The sequence below is a fragment of the Cucurbita pepo genome, chromosome 17, assembly GCF_057944985.1.
Source record: "Cucurbita pepo subsp. pepo isolate OVF chromosome 17, ASM5794498v1, whole genome shotgun sequence".
Taxonomy (NCBI): domain Eukaryota; kingdom Viridiplantae; phylum Streptophyta; class Magnoliopsida; order Cucurbitales; family Cucurbitaceae; genus Cucurbita; species Cucurbita pepo.
Window position 1 is genome coordinate 3,055,211 of NC_141814.1, and position 17,907 is coordinate 3,073,117.

The following is a 17,907-nucleotide window of genomic DNA, read 5'->3' on the forward strand; positions in this document are numbered from 1 at the left end:
CTTTCAATTTACTCCAAAACATATATATTCAAAATCGAAACATATATACTCCAACACTTTCACTATCAGTCTAAAAATTTTAAAACACGTCTGTTAAACAAAGGTCTTAACACCTTTATAATAGGTACTATGTTCTACTTTCCTTATATGTCTTAACACCGGTATAAATATGCAAAATTTAATAAGGGTTTGACTGATAAATAAATAAAATGGGTGCATTTCAATTTGCCTTATATAATTGTATATACTAATAAATTTAATAATTGAAATTTAAAATATTAGTAGGCTAATGATTTGGAGATAGTCAATATGGTCGGTTAATTAATATAGAGCTAATTAATATTTTAAAATCCATTAAAATATAATTAGTGATTTATAAATCTTTAATTTTTTAATTAAATATTTTTATGTACATTATAAATAATAAAATCAGTTAGTAAAGAACTGAATTATTGACACTTTGATTACTTCAATCACACGGCTGAGCTTCCACGTTGGGCCTTCCATCCCACGGTCCTCATTGGCTTGCTGATCAGATTCAGACGACGGCAACATCACAGTTGTGGGCCCCACAAACAATTAAATAAATAAATACTAAATAATATAGAGGACAGATGACTGTGGGGGAAGCGCCGGTCAAAGTCACGCATCAACCATACACGTGGCTTGGAGCTTGATGGAGATGTCGTTCTCGGAGATGGATGGTGCCCCCGCCGTCACAGTCGTCTGATCGGGTTTTTTTCGTACTTATGATGGCGTACGGCCTTTTCAATTTTAATTTCATTTTGAAGCAAATTTCAATTTAGTTAATTTAGCGGGTAGCTAAAGGAAAGCCTTAAGAGCTTGTGGTCAGAACTGACAATATCGTACTATTATAAAGAGTCGTGATTAGAGCAAATAGCACATACACAATTAGCAACTGTTGTTGTTGAACCATAACCAAATGGATAAGAAAAAAATTAAAAAAAAAACCCGGCAATTTTGATGATCATCATACAACTAAAACCGAGACAAATGATCCTATCAACACCTCCAAGCGGAGACCGACACGAGCTCCTTTCGCTGCCAGCATAAAACAAGCGACGACTGTCTCTTCTCGACGTGAAATCCCTGCACCGGCGTTCGCTGCACCAAACAATCGGCCTGCGACTCCGTGAAGTTACTGAATGTCAATGGGGAGAATCCGGATGATAAAAACAGAGATCTCCATGGAGGCAGCCTTTCCTTCCAAGCCTCACCACTCCTCACCAGCTTCTCGATGCCGGGTTGCAGTAGATACCTCTCCATCTTCATTTGGGTATCCATATTCACAGTCACTGCATCCATTGATTCAAGCAACCCTGAATAACAATGCAGCGCATTGATTACACGTTGGGGGAACGCCACATCCATTCGGTTCCCCCCTCGGTTAACACACACAACGATTTTTGGGCATAGATGCTTGACGAAACGGAGAACCATCGGCAATGGGGGTGCGTCGTTGAAGAACGAACCAACAGGGAGATTCACCGCAATCGCCTCATTTTCTGTAACATTTAGTGGCAATGGCCATGAACCAGAATTCAAAGACTCCATGTTAAGAATTTCTAGCTCAAACCCAATACCAAGATCATTAGCGAAATTCTTCAGGTTTTCTTGGGTAAAACCAAGCTCAAATTCGTCATGTGTGGAAGTCGAAGCAAAGGCTGTGATTTTGAGACACCCACTGCCATTCCTCAAGGCAAGCTCCTGCATCAAAGAAGCCCATTGCCCGCCGTATCCGATATCGAAATCGATTATGTGAAGTCGATTGAAGCCATTGAAGGCCTCGAGGAGGGCTTGGTTAGAGGTGAAATTAGCGAACTGAAGAACAGGGGAGAGCTCAGAGAAGGATTTGTAAGCAGCAATCTTGAAAATGATGCTATAAGGGGAGGAGATGACATTGGAGGATGGATTTGAAGGGTTTTGAAGGAGTGACTGCAACGCCTCCTTGAAGTAGAATGCAGCCCTTTGAAAGGGCTTCCCGATGGGGGAAGAGAGATGATGATTGAGCCGCGCCAATATCCCTTGCGCGAGTACAGAATTCCCTGTTTCGATTACCTCTATGGCTTTGAATAGCTGGTCGGAAATGGCTTGTTGGAGCTGTTGATTTGCTATTTCTTCATCCACCATTTTCTGTTTTGCCATAGCTGCTGCTATTGATGCCCTCTGCTGCTGAGCAAACATCTGAACTTGAACTTGTTGTGCCTGTTGCTGTCTACGATTCATAATTTCTTGATAATTAGCCCCAATTGAACCCGAATTGAACCGTTTAGCAGGCGGCGGAACCAGCAGATTGTGGTGGTGGTGGTTTTGATGGTGATCTTGAACAGGGGAGCCATAAGGCAGAGGCATAAACAGAGCCGGATTCTGAGTGAACTGGGTTTGATTTTGATTCATCATAACTTGGGGAGAATTGAAAATCTGTGGCTTCTCATCAATCGCTTCCATCATTTGATTCTGATTCTGAAACACGCCAGGAAACAGTCTCCCGTTATGGAAATCGTTGCAAGATGGGTCTACAATAGATTCTCCGGCGAGAGTAATCGGTTCGAAGACGAAACCATGATCGACACCGGAAAAGTCCAAGTCCAGATGAGAACCACCACCGCCGCCGCTGCCGCCTCCGCTCTGCAGTAGCTTATTCAATCCCAGAGATGGGTCTTCAACATCACTCATAATTAACCCAAGAACGGAGGGACCATGGCCAGGGGATTCCGGCAAAACACTTTCCCAATCATCAATTCCAAGGGCGCCACCACCACCGCCGCCGCCGCATTTGTCTAAAGGAGAAGGGTTTTGAGTGAGAGAAGATGGGGGCGCAACCACTGCAGTGTCGGTGGAGGCGTTACCACCACCACCGCCGCCGAAAGACGAAGACAGTGTGGAAGAGGAAGTGGGAGGGCTTGGGCTTCTTCGAGTGTCGAGAACAGAGGTGGGTTCAGCAGCACCCACATAGCAAATATCTTTGAGCAGATTGGTACTATCAGTGCCACAACTCCAGTTGTGACGGCGGAGTTGTGGAGGCGGCGGCGGAGAATCGGAGAGAGAAGTGAAATTCAATACCCCATTTGAACGAATGTCTTCAAAAGACAAGGGTAAGGACATGGCCTTCATCTAGGAAGAACCCAGAAGTAATAATCATACGAACCAAACCCAATCAAACAGAGCATGAGATTGCAAGATCTAAACCCCAAAAAATGAAACAAAAATCAGAGAGATGAAGAAATTAACAAAAAGGGAGTTAAAACTAGAAGAAATTGTTGATAATAAACCTTCAAATGTTGGTTCCTGCTGGGCTGATCTTGTTCCTGTTCTTGTTGTTCTTGTTGTTCTTGTTTGGTATGAAGAAGGAAGAAGAGTTTGCTTGTGAACTTTGGGGTTCCTTCTGTTCTCTGCCATGGATGCGTGCAACATATAAAAGTGGTAAAGTGCCTCTCTCTCTCTCTCTCTCTCTCTCTCTCTCTCTCTCTCTCTCCCCCTCTTTCTCTCTCTAGCTTTTTTATTTTATTTTTAATTATTTTATTGTAAATATTAAATGTTAACGTGGAAGAAGGGAGTTTGCAGAGGGTCTCAATCGGATAGACTTTACCTCTCTCTCTCTCTCTCTCTCTCTATTATTTATTTATTTTTAAATTAAATATAAATTTTATTTTATTTATTTAATGAGTAAAATAATTTTAAAATTCTGAATATGTCGACACTATATGAAACAATAAAGATTAAAGAATTAAACATAATCCTTAAATTTTGTATTTATGTATAGTTCCAAAGCTTTTAATTTTTCTTAAATATTTATTTACTTATCGTATTTTAATGAAAATAATTCAATATATTTTCAACTTCTAAATAATTAATCTTATAGGTTAATACTATTTTTATAACCTTTTTTTTATAACCTTTTTAAATTATTTTGATTCATTTATGATATTGATTAGGTTTATGTCCAAATTTTGATTCTCGAGGTGGGATTATTTTATTTTAATTCAAAAACATTCTAAATACTTATTTGTAGATTTATTCTCTTTTAACCTAACCCATTTTAAAATGTTTATTTTTATTTTTTAAATAACTTTGTATTTTCACTCACTTACAAATTTTTTAAAAATAATGAAAACAATTAATAATTTATTTAAAAAATATCTTTAAATTTTTTTAATGACTTAAAAATACCTTACTTTACAAAAAAAAAATATATATATATATTTTTAAAATACCCGTAAACTTTTTTATTAGTATCTTAATTAAACACAAAAAAATAATTTTAAATAGGAGAATAATTTATGAGGTATAAACAGATCGATTTTATCCATATTAATTCTGATTTTAAAATTTTATGATTTTTTTTTTATAGATAATACTATTTTAACTTTTTTTTTAAAATATTTTTAAAAGTTTAAAGATATTTTTAAAATAATATAGTCGGGTTTCATTCCAAAGATATTTTAATTTTTTTTATAAATTTAAAAATATTATTCAAACTATTATTTTAAAAATATCTTTGCTTAGATCAATCAGTCCAATAAGCATCCGTCGTAGTCGAGTTACATTGGATTTAGAAATTTGAAATTATACGACATGAAAATGGTGTTATAATAAATTTTACGAAAAGATATTGTCTACCTCAACTCTACTAAATCATTCTATCCATAATCTTGGGAACTTAAAAGGAGTTCATTGTTTAAGCTCTTTGATGAAATCAACAACGATTGATGCTAATACAACGACCCATTTTTCGACGCATCAAATCACGGACCATTACTATAAGGCACAGTCTCAACGTCTTGACTTTGGCTTATTCAATGATGTAAAAAGATGGCAACGTAAAACAAATAGAATTTAAAACATAATATACAATATACTTATATTACATCAAAATAAAGTTTCAAAACACTCCCTTTATGATTTACGGTACTAGTCATGAACCTGATAACTTGTGTTCATGACTTCATACGTTCCAACTGACACAGTCTGAACTTACATTCAATGCTTCACATGCATTCCAAGTGACGTAGTTTGAACCTGCATCTAGGGATTGTCCTATGATACATTCTGAAAACCTACATCCAAGGCTTCATATGTTATAAGCGATGTAGTCTGATTCTACATCCAAGGCTTGCCCTATAGTACAAACTAGATGTCTGTGAAGGAAAAAGATATGGGGTTGTTCATTTAGAGTCTAATCAGATGACGAAAATTGATACAACAATAGTGGAGGTTCTAGTTCTCTAGGCTTGACTCTCTATGGCACCAAATTCCCGTCCTTGTTCACATGAAACACATGGAAAATATAGAGTGAGTCCAAGACACAATAAGTAATCTAATTGTAAGCTCTTAATCGTGTCCATACTAGATGCTAGAGTACCACTATTTTCTTGATCATGATACATGTGTTGGTTTTTGTTCTAAGAACCTCGGTCCTCAGGTTCTAGTCATGAGTTCTTAGTACATACGTGTTTTTACGTTGAGAATCTTGGTCTAGGATTCTGAGTTCTTAAGTTTTTAGTTTTGAACCAAGGACCTTGATTTTGAGGTTTTGGGTTCTTGATTTTTACTTGGTTCTTAGTTCATGGTTCTTATTTCTTGTCCCTTAGACACTTCTTTGGAAGACTTGTGGAGTCCTATGGTCAACGAACATATTGATCCTGAACTATGTTTGAAATTTCATGTGTCCCCTATGATATAGCATGTGTCTAAAGTTTCATGCATTCCCTAGGATAGCGTGCATGCCTATACCTAGGGCTTTAAGAGTTCCTGTAACAGCCTATTTAACCTAAATTTGCTATTGTATGCATAAAGTACTCATTTGTGCGAAAATAATCATTTGAAACTTCAACATAAAATACTGTCACGGGCTTATACATTCGAAAACATGTTTAAAACAACATAACCAAGTACTAAACAAAATAAATAAACATTAAGTAAAAATACCCTACTCTAACCTAAAGTCTAAGAAATTAAACACAACTATTTTAAGCATGTGTCATAGTTTCTACTTGCTTTTACTTGAAATAAAGGTAGCACGTGGTTTGAGTATTTTAAGAAATACTCAAGTAAATGATTTCACTATTGGGGTTAGATGCAAACACATACCATCGTGAATGAGACCTATCATTTTATTTCCGTATTGATTCATAACTTAAAGGTTTTCGATACTCTTAGCTCTATGTTTTTCATTTTCTTAGGTCCCTCATCAACTTTGTGCTAATTGTGCCTCGAGCCCCTGTGGCCCATAGGAAAATGCCAAGGGTAAATCTCATAAGTATGTGGTAACCCTTTTCTCTTAAAACAGTAACCGTACTCCACATGTGTCTGCCTACTAGGTTCTATCTGAAAGGTTCTCCCTAATGGTGTCGGGCAACCATTCCCTACCCATAAGATCAGTAAACTACCTATTGTATCGCCATTTTAGGTGGAAACAATAATCTATCTGTTTGTACATCCTCTTCGAGTTACAATAGTAAACTACCTGTCTTAGGAACCGTTAACTACTTGACATATCACCTTTCCAAGCTAAGACAATAAGTTGCCTGTTCACACCCCCACTCGGGTATAACAGTATATGACCATAGTTCCACACTAGGCACAACCATAGCTACCTCAATAGTATACCCTCTATGACTTTTGGGATTTCGTTTGGTTGACAACTTAACTCTATGTATCAATTAGACCCTAACCCTTCCTAGCTAGTTCATAATAGGAGTTATGCCCTAATTATCCTTACGAGATACCTGGTCAACCTAATATTCTATGGAATCGAAATCTACGTTCTAAGATCAATATAACATAATTAGCGGTTTATGATCTAACATAATCATAACGTACAATGGAGGGCAGTGGGAAAGTGCAGAACACGTGCGAAGTTAGCGCGTGGGGAGTGTGGAGGCTCTGTGGGCTATCCTATCTGGCTTACGACAGTTTCAAAATGCAGAACACTGACGAGAAGGTCAAAGGTAAAACTGCCTAATTTAGTTTTTCTTTAATTGATTTATTTATTAAAAAAAACGTATGGTTGGGGGCATTTTAGTAAAAGTGTTAAAACAACACCACATGCCTTCGTTTTCAAAAAGTTGAAAAGTTTTAAAATATATCCAATAAGACGGTTTAATATATATATATATATATTTTTTTTTATTTTATGTTTAATAAATGGTTTAGGTTTTAATTTTACATTTAATCTAAAAATAATGAATATCTACGGATCACAAAATTAAAAATTTGAGTAAAAAATTTATTAGATGCGAAAATAATTTTTTTTTTAGAAATTTATTAAATATAAAATGGAAATTGAAAATGTAAAAAGTTGAGGGACTAAGCTTGTAATTTTCAAATTTTTAAGTTCGTATTACTCCCAATTTTTATATTATTAAACTTTAAAATATTAAAAATGTTTAAAATGGACTAATTAAATAAAATAATAATAATAATAATATAACTTTGGTAAATTTGTGAATTTTAAAAGATGTAGATAGAAAATTTAATTGAAAATTTAAAAGTTCAACAATTTTTAAAATTTCGAGATAAAATAAATATAAATTTGAAAGTTGAGATATTTATTAGGTTAAAAAATTTAATTGAATCTATTTTATAGAATATTTTAAAATGATTTTTTTTGTTTGATCCCAAAATATTTTAATGTAATTTATAGTTTTAAGAATAATTAGAAAAAGTAATAATTTGGGTTTTACATTATTTTACATTGAATTATTTGGAAAATGGATAATGTGGTGACAGGGTTATATATTATTTTTTTGGAGGCGGTGTGGATGTCGGATTTGTAAGCTTTATTGAAAACAATAATAATAAATAAATAAAATAAAATACAATAAAGAATTTTAAACATTTAAAAAGTATAAAAGACATAAACACAAACAAACCGAATGTTTTGAGGATTAATTTGAAATATGTTTTGGTCTAAATTTATTGAGGGTAATCATTTTGTCTATGAAGTGCTATCATGTGGGTAATCATTTTATTGTAATCTATTTTTCTATCCATTTTTATTTATGAATGTTAAGAAAAATACTATAAATTATTTCAAACCGATATTAAATTATTGTTTAAAATGTAAATATAAAAAATTGATGTTATGGGCTTGACTTGAATTTCAAATGACGAAATTAAACCTTCATTAAGGATAAATTAGTGACCATAGTTTAAGTTAATCAGGTAAGTGACCTTCTATCGGCTCGATCAGAAGACTTTTTTTTATGTATGACGACACATGTTCAGTGGCCCTTTCATGTGTCATTTATGTTTTACGCTACATGATGATGTGATGATAATGTGATGACGTTATATGATGATTTGATGATGTACATGATATGATGACATGATGATGAGGATGCATGACAACATGATAATGTAAGATGTATGATGATGAGATGACTTAATATGATGATATTTCGTATTAAGATGATGCCCATGTATTAATTGTCATTATGTATTATGACGACGAGTTTTCTAAGGCACAACCCTAATTGATGTTAATGATAATTAACGTATGAAGACCAATACAAAAATGTTACCTAAGGTAATGTGTGAATGATATATAGGAAGGTTGTGTGATAAGCACAATTAAAAAATGAAAACTATAGGGACCTTATGCAATTTGTGTGTACATATACATCGGGTTACTTTCTCATTTATGATGATGAGTACGGATGCGCACACGATGATGAAATGATCATGCCTCGCATGACACTCAAGGGTTTGCTGAGCTCCGAACGTCGCTATAAACAGTTAACTCGACTATGTTGGGTCCAGGGGGTGCAACCGCCTGGAGATCTACGCTCGTATGCGTGGGTTGTGTGTAGAGAAGTACTACACATTCAATTTGTCCGGACTTAGGCCACTCTTATGATGATTTTAACAATAGATTTCTAGATCATGAGTTGCATGTGTTTGCATTCCCTGACCCCAATAGTGGGTCACTTACTAAGTATTTTTAAAATATTCAAGTCATGTGCTACTTCTATTTCAGGTAAATGTAGGGTACCCATGGACGACATCACAATTAGAGACCATGACATGTGCATAGGATAGTGATATTTTATTTTCTTAGTCTTAGGTTATATATGATGTTCTTTACCTTTAATATTTTACGTACTTTATTTATTATTTCTTTATGTTTTAAAAATGTTTTCAAACATGCAAGTCCATGACAATATTTTAAGATGAATTTCAAATGTTAATTATGCATAAGAGCATAGACTATAATGACGATAGTAATTTTAGGTTAATAGAAATCTAGTGTCGTTATAAATATCTTTTAAAAAAATCAAAATTGATAATGTTTATCACCTATTTCCTTAATTTAACTAATGACATGATGTACCTAGATAGTGAGTCCACTTAAAATTTTAGGCTTAACTTGGAACTCCTAAACATATCGGAGCTTATCGTTCCTATGTTCAGCTTACCTAAAATTAAAATTTAGCTATAATATTCCATTCTTGTAAAAAATTGAGCTAAGAGATTGTTCGTGGAGCCAACTAACTTAATTATCCTAAACATTGTTAAATATTATAACTTGTCTAAAATAGTAAGCTATATTGACTTTTTTATGCTTAATTATGGGATGATCCAAAATTATCTAAAAAGTCAATCGAGCTAATGAAGCCCAACCACCCCAAGGAAACCGACCACTATTCTTTTTGCAATTTGACTATATACATGCATTTTTTATTCTTCTACTTTAAATGATGTGAGCATGCTATAATAATGAACTCGGGTTAGTCTAGGGTTTTCGAAAAGTAGGTCATTATATATTTTATGTTAGATTTTGTGTTAAATTATCAATTAAGGTTTTAACGCTTTAACGAGACCTTAAATTTTTAAATGTTAGGTTAGTTTGTGGTCTTGTTATGAATTCAAAACATTTTCCTTTGATTTATAGACGTATTCTACGTGAAGTGTTTATTCCACATGTTTTAGTACAGACTTTAGATTGTCATGTATAAAAACAGGTCGTTATGTAACAGAAAAAAATATGAATAGTTTGTCTAAATGTAACGACATCCGATGTCTACTAACCTAAAGTCATTAACGTCATCATAACCTATGTTTTTATGTGGAAATAAACATTTAAAACTTCATTATAAAATTTTGTCATGCACTTGTTTGAAAACATCTCTAAAACAACCTAACAAAATACTAAAGGAAATAAATAAACAATAAAATTAAAAACATTCTATCCTAACCTAAAGAATAAGGAATAAAATATCACTATTCTATGCATGTGCCATAGTCTTAACTTGCGATACTATCGTCGGCCGTACAAGATGCCTTGCCTATACCTGAAATAGAAGTAGCACACGACTTAGAAATACTCAGTATGTGACCTCACTATTGGGGTCAGGGAATCAAACACATGCAACTCATGATTAGGGACTTATCATTAAAATCATCATAGGGGGTGGCCTCAAATCTAATCAAAATTGGACGTGTAATACTTCTCTACACACAACCCACACGTGCGAGTGTGGATCCCCATGCGGTTCGCACCCTCCCTGGACTCATCATCATCTTATATACATCATCATATAACGTTGTCATATTATCATCACATTATCATATATTATCATCATATCATCATATAACATGATTATATCATCATATAACATAAAACATAAATGATACGTGTAAAGGCAACTACTTGGTTCGTCTTAGTCAACAATTTTGAACCGGTTTGCCTTCGTCCTTTGAATTCTTTTTCACTTATACCGAGGTACTTCACTCGAGATGGACTCTTCTTACCGACCATCCTTCTTTCGCCAATGAGAAGTCATGGATAATTTTTATAGAGCTGTTTTAAATTGATTAGATGTGAGGAAAAACTTTTACGAAGGAGGAAATAATATAAGAAGGAAAAAGAACCGACTATTATGGGGAAAAAAGATATAAAAATGGGAGTACATGTGGGCGGCATTCAATTTGGGTAAGATAATGGGACACCCCTCATGCATGCAACTCAAACCAAAAGGTGGGCCCACTAACAATATAAGTAGCCAACCATTCTTGAACCTTTCAAAACACCAATTCTCTCTCTCTCAAATTTAGTCTTATTTAATTGAAGTGATTAGAACACCTTATACTTAAGAAATAGAAAAGTGGAAGGAATGTGCATGTATGTGTATAATGTGAATCTCAGGGACAACTCGAAGAAAATCTTGACAAGGAAATCTCTCCACCTTGTCGCCTAACAAACAGATGCCGGTGACAATCGTTACTAACTTCATGGCATGACAAAGTCATCTATTACTCATCATCCTTCATATCGATAGTCTTGAGCTCACTCTTCAAGGTATGCACCATTGCTTCATTGATCCATTCCACACCCACATGCATTGGTTGCAGCATCTTCCACGGTACCTCTCTTGAGTCCTCTACCAATATGAGAAGGACATCCTCTAAGACTGCTTGGTAGATGGCAGCAAGAGTCATCCTGTTCTTACGCTCCTCAATGTTATCACTATGCTCAATGGTGTCCCTCACACTTTACTCTAAGTTAACATGCATTTTTACCGACCATACTGCGTAGTTACTCTTTGTGAGTAACGGGTACTGAAGCATTATACTCCTCTCCCTTCCACGGCTTATCGTTGTCACATCATCTCCAGTGACTTTTTATGTTGATGATATTTTTTTTGACATCCTAGCTCAGATATCAAGTGTTGGTTTTGGCTCTTGATTGAAATACACCAAAACAAATCATTGAAGCACAAAAAACAACTTGAAGAGAGAGTTTCTTTGTACTAAGAACCTTAAGCAGTATGCTTTTTGATTATTTTTGTTAGAGTAGGTGACTGTATTGATAGGGGAGAAAGCACTAACAAATTTTCTAAACTTTCTCTCCAAGCTAAGAGCATTAACAATTCCCCTAAATAAATCACTAATTAGCTCATCACTTTCGCAACTGGGATACTTCCATCCGACTATGAGGGGGCGTTATCCGACCATGGACCGTTCACAAAAGATTCTCAGAACATTAAGGAGTCCCAATCTGAACATTTGAATTATCCAAATCCATCAAGAATCAAGAAACATGAAGCGGTAAGATTTCAAGTTTTAGTTTCGGTTTTCCTCCAAATCTGAGAGCTTTTTTAATTAGATTTTGATATTTTAGTATGTTGTTGCCAGAGGAATTTTACAAGTTATTGAAAGAAGCTAAAGTTGAACTAGATCGGAGGTCAGCGTTTCGGCATGCGTCAAGAACGGTAAGATTTATAGTTTTTAGACCGACTTTGGACATATTTATTTTATTTTATAATTGATTATAAATTACGAGAAAAATGTCTTTGTAAACATGGATTAAAACTCTACAACTTTGGTGGGGAAACCAAGTTGATTGAGTTTATATATAGAAAGTTATGAAAATTCAAATAAATAGGAAGAAATCATACTAATCAATTCTTAAAAATTGATCATGCAAGCTGATGAAGGATAGCAGGTGTCAAGAAGAGGGGTGATGAGTGCGTTTGACAACCTAAGTTAGAATTCATGTCATATTCTAAGTGAAGCAACATATTTACGTTTTAAGCGGCATAGTCTGAATACCTACACTCAACACTTCTTACTTTCCAAGCAGGAATACCTATGCTCAAAGCTTCTTACTTTCCAAGCATAGTAGTCTAAAAACCAATATCCAAGCTTTTTACATTCCAAATTTAGTCTGATCCCACATCTAGAACTTCATGTGTTTCCTACACTACGACCTAAATATGCTTAAGACTTCATAGTTACAAGAGGTACAGTTTGAATACATAGCTCAAAGCTTCATACATTCTAAATAGCGTTAATGTTTAATTAAAAAAAGTTACATGAAGCAGAGATAAAACATGGAGTAAAATTAGCAAAAATAGGGATGAAAGAAGAAGAAAAAAGAAATCTATAGCATTTAATTTGATTTGTTTATTTTGTTTCGCATAATTGAAATCAGGAGTTTGTTTGTGTTGTTGGGAATTTAACGTGCGAGGGTGTCTTGAAGCATTTTATTTTAAAGTTGATTGTTATCGTGATTTAAAAATTTGATAAAATATTAATAAATGCTTTGTCACCCTTTTGAGTTTCACATCTTATAAATTTTATAATTGAGTTTTAGATTGTCCGGTTTCTAAAAAAGAAACAACCAAAGATATTTGGGACTCCTTGAAACAGAAGTACTAGGGAACAACTCAAGTTAAACGTGCACAATTGCAAGCTCTTCGCAAAGAGTGAGAGGTTCTTCACATGAAGACGGGAGAGTTAATGTCAGACTACTTTGTTCGAACTCTCGTGATTGCCAATAGAAAGAAAGTTCATGGAGAGAAGATGACAAACATTGACATCATAGAAAAGATCTTAAGATCTATGCCTTCTAAGTTCGACTATGTCGTTTGTTTGATTGAGGAGTCTAATGATTTGGATTCCTACCATTGATGAGTTACAAAATAGTCTCTATGTTTGTGAGGAAGAACAAGCTCTAAAAGTCACACATGATGGAAGATCAACGGTGGAATGTTACCACTCTCATGGATTAGAACATTACCAATAGAGTGTCCTAAAAAGGAGAATGACAGAGCAAATTATGGAGAAACCAACGAAGAGATGCTATTAACGGCCTATTTAGATGAGAAGAAAGCTGAAAAGAAAATAAGGACATTTGGTTTCTTGACTCATAGCAACCACATGTATGGAAAGAAAGAACTTTTATATCATATTGATGAGAAGTTTCAACCATCTGTGAAGTTGAGTGACAACTAAATACGATTGTGATGGGTAAAGAAATGTAAAATTTAAGGTAAATGAGATTGTGCAAGTAATCACCTATGTATTTTATATACCAGATTTGAAAGACAACTTGTTGAACATCGGACAACGTGCCTTAACCAATGCCATTGAGAAAAAATCCAATACGGATAACGTTCTTCTGTACAATTCACATGCACTCAAATTATCCGCAGCCACAATTTGGTGTGTCTGCCAATGGAGAAAATAGCCTCTGACAGCGTGCATTAACCAATGCCATTCACTCACTGCAACCCCTAAAGTTAAATTCTAAGCCACAAACTTCACATGTGCCAAACCCTAATATCTCTCCATAAATACACCTTCAAAACACACAATTGCTATACACACATTCGATATTGGATATGGGGCTCAGAATTCCAAAGGCTTTGGCTCTTGTAGCCTTGTTGAACATCATAGCTTTGGCTTGTGTTTCATCAGCCAAACCGGGTTGCTCTCCGAAGGTTCAGCCATCGCCTGCTACCACACCGATAGCGAAGGCTAAGTGCCCAAAAGATACACTCAAGTTAGGGGTTTGCGGTAGCTGGCTAGGGCTCATATCTGAGCAGATCGGAGCGAAACCTAGCAAGAAATGTTGTACTTTGTTGAAGGGGTTGGCCGATCTCGAGGCTGCATTGTGTTTGTGCACGGCGCTGAAGGCGAATGTGTTGGGTGTTGTTACTGTTGATGTGCCTATTGCTCTTAGTTTGGTTGTAAATTCATGTGGGAAAAGTATTCCACAAGGCTTTGTTTGTCCTTAGTCAGAGACTGAACTGTTTTTGTTTGCTTCACAAGTGTTTGTTGTTTGATGGTTGTGTTGTCTTTGATTAAATAAAAGTGAGTGTGAACTTTCATGTGCTTTATATCATGAACATTTTCTTTTGTTGGTCCGTATGGTGTAGAACTATGCCACGAAAACCGACGTCATCGAGATTTGTTTATCCAACATTCTACGTAACACCAAACGTGCATAAAACAAAGACGATGGTATAAATGAAGAGGTAATCTAAGTTTTGTTACCCAATACTCAGATCTAGAATTTTATGTGAGGAGTTCGAGAAAAGAAGATTTTTAATACATTGATAATATCTTTTTATATCTTCGATTCAAGTTTAGTTAATAGAAAATATGAAACTAGTTGATACTAATTTGGAAGAAATTATTGATGTCAAAGTTTTAAAATTAGGTCTCTTTTCAATGATTCTGTGGTTAGGCCGACATTAATTTGATTCAAGTTTGGTCGAAAGTTATTATTTGATTGGCTCAATCCAACTCAATTTAATAGGTTTGTTATTAGGCTAACCCAAGTGAAATTTATAATACATTTTGTTAAAATATTTTTTATAATTAGATATCTAAGTTGTTAGTTTATAAGAAATTTTAAATAGTTCTAATATCAAAATTGTAATGATTGTATTTTTATGTCAAAGAATAAGGTCACCACTCGATGCATGACATGTCTACTATGCGGAGAAAAATTCCTTTGAAATATTTCATAAATGATGTCATAGTAGACTTAATTGTAGGTAAGAAATTCATTTAAAGTACAACATTATCAGCAAAAACAATGAAAATAGAGATTATAGAAATTTAAATAAAACAACACAAACGCTCCGATCTAACCTAAGGACTACTACACCAAATATAAATGCAACTACCCTATCTTCAATTCCATGACCTTTAATGTGTGAGCAAATAAACTTGACTAGGTAGAATAAGTTACTAACTTATGGAGCAACTATAGGAGAATTGTTAGCCGTTGTCTTGTGAACAAATTTAGTGTTTTGATTAAGAAAATTGTTAGTGGTTTTTAACTTTAGTAGAAAGTTTATGAAATTAGTTAGTGTTTTCTCCTCTCTAAATACTCATTAGATGTATACACTTTTAACAACAAAAAAGAGAATTGAAAATCATAAGTGCTTACGGCTCCTTTATTCAAAAGCTCTCTCCCCTCAAGTTGTTCTTCCTCCTTCACTTGTTTGCTTTGACATATTTCGATCGTGGACTACATCCAACATTTGGTATCAGAGCTAAGGATGCCAAAATAAATGTCATCACCACACAAAGTCGCCGGAGGGGATATAACAATGATAAAGAATGAAAGGAGGGGAGTGTAACGCTCCACTACCCATTACTCACGAAGAGTAACTATGCAGCATGGTCGATAAAGATGCGTATCAACTTACAGGCATAAGGCGTGTGAGATGCCATCGAGCATGGTGATGTTGAGGAGTGTAAGGATAGGATGACTCTTGTTGCCATCTATTAAGAAATCCCAAAGGACGTCCTTCTCATGTTGGCAGAGAAAGACTCGGCAAAGGCAGTGTGGGAGACGCTGCAAACAATGCATGTGGATGTGGAACGTGTCAAGGTAGCATAAGTGTAGACCTTGAAGAGTGAGTTTGAGGCCATTCACATAGAAGACGTTCAATCAATAGATGAATTTTTCATGAAGTTAACGACGATCGTCAACGACATTCGTTCGTTAGGCTACAAGGTGGAAGAGATCTTCGTTGTCAAGAAGTTTCTTCAAACTGTTCCCTTGAGATGTAGAAAATAAATTGCTCTTATACCAATTTGTAGAAAAATAAAACCGCTCCGATATCAACTTGAGAGGAAAAAACGCTCGCTCTTCATCTAACTCGTTTAGATAACTCTCATGAAACTTTAAAGGAGTGTCGAAAGGGAAGAGATAAGAAGACAAAAAAATTCTCAAAATGTTTTTTTGTATTACACGCTAACTCAAACAAGTTTGCTGTGGTGCTTTGATGTTCTTTGTTGTTCTCACTTGTTCTTCTCCCTACTTGTTCTTCTCTCTCTACTTTCTACAATCATAGTTAGAGCACTCTTTTTTCTACGGCTAAGTTTAGCCATAACTGACTTATCGCTTTTCTCCATCCCACAGCCATTTCTCTCTTAAATTAGTGTTTTTGACCAAATTTAAAAACAAAAAAAAAATTCATAATTATTTTTTTTTCTCTCCCTGCTGTATTTAAGTTTATTTGTGAACATGAGATTCATACCAATTGTTACCTGTATCGACCAGTTCAGCTACCTCAAGACCATGTCAATTGAGGAGGTCATTGGTTGTCTTAAGGTTCACGAGGAGAGACTTTGTGGCTGCAAAGACAAAGAGAAAGAGACACCTCTTACTCACACATGAGGAGTGGCTCGCACGGACAAAAAAGGATGATGCGGCTGACTCTTTTTTATTTTTTATTTTCGGTACAAGGGGACGTGGAAGCTATAACGAGGAAAACATAGGTCGTGGACGTGGTCACAGACATGGTCGCGACATAGTGGCAGAGGAGGCATTGACAATACCACACAAACCCATGACAATGTCAACCTCTGGACGACAAAAGTATGATGTGTTGGAAAATATGGGCACTATGCAGTGGAGTGTCGCAAGAAGAAGTGCGATGAGGGGGCCAACCTCACACTCATGCAGGATCAAGAGCCCACATTAATGTTGGCCGAGAAGATGTCCAACCTGTTGATTCTCAATGAAGTGAAGGTTATGATGAACTTTCCCCCAAAAGGAGAAGACCGAGTAGAGACCAACATGTGGTACCTTGACAACTGAGCAAGAAACCACATGATCAAAGATCGAACAAAGTTCAAGGAGATTGATGAGAAGCTCATTGAAAATATGAAGCTTGACGATGGATCAATTGTATCGATCCAACATAAATAATCCATCTTGTTTTAGTGTAAGAACGGCGACCAACGTCTACTAACCAAGATATATTATATCTCAAGCTTGAAGAGTAATATTATCAATCTTGATCAGATGAAAGAAGAAGGAAGCAGAGTGGAGTTAGTTGACTCGTTCCTTAAGATGTTCGACAAAAATGGAACCTTGTTAATGAAGGTAAAACGATTGCATAACAGCTACAAGATATAACTGGAGACCTACCAACCCATCTCTCTATTGACGGCACTCGTAGTCCCAGCTTTGGCATGCAAGACTTAGGCACGTGAACTTTCAGGCGCTCAAAATGATGGGAGAGAAGAAGATGACTACGGGGCTACCCAAAATCATACACTCAAACCAGCTATGTGAAAGTTGTTTAGTGTTCAAACAAGCAAGGCTATCGTTTCCAGCTCAAACCAGTTTTC

At 35.3% G+C, this 17,907-nt stretch overlaps 2 protein-coding genes across 2 annotated transcripts; one reads left to right on the top strand and one right to left on the bottom strand.

Moving 5' to 3' along the window:
* Nucleotides 1–852: 852 nt before the first annotated feature.
* LOC111779146 (scarecrow-like protein 6) lies at nucleotides 853–3,484 on the bottom strand. Its single transcript, XM_023659222.2, has 2 exons — nucleotides 3,294–3,484; nucleotides 853–3,204 (listed from the first exon to the last, which is right to left on the bottom strand). Exon 2 carries the CDS (start codon nucleotides 3,133–3,135, stop codon nucleotides 1,024–1,026), a length of 2,112 nt encoding a protein of 703 aa, XP_023514990.2. The 5' UTR covers nucleotides 3,136–3,204; nucleotides 3,294–3,484; the 3' UTR covers nucleotides 853–1,023.
* Nucleotides 3,485–14,111: 10,627 nt separating this feature from the next.
* LOC111779072 (Bifunctional inhibitor/lipid-transfer protein/seed storage 2S albumin superfamily protein) lies at nucleotides 14,112–14,648 on the top strand. The gene has a single exon (XM_023659130.2). The coding sequence runs from the start codon at nucleotides 14,151–14,153 to the stop codon at nucleotides 14,544–14,546; it is 396 nt and encodes a 131-aa protein (XP_023514898.1). The 5' UTR covers nucleotides 14,112–14,150; the 3' UTR covers nucleotides 14,547–14,648.
* Nucleotides 14,649–17,907: the final 3,259 nt, after the last annotated feature.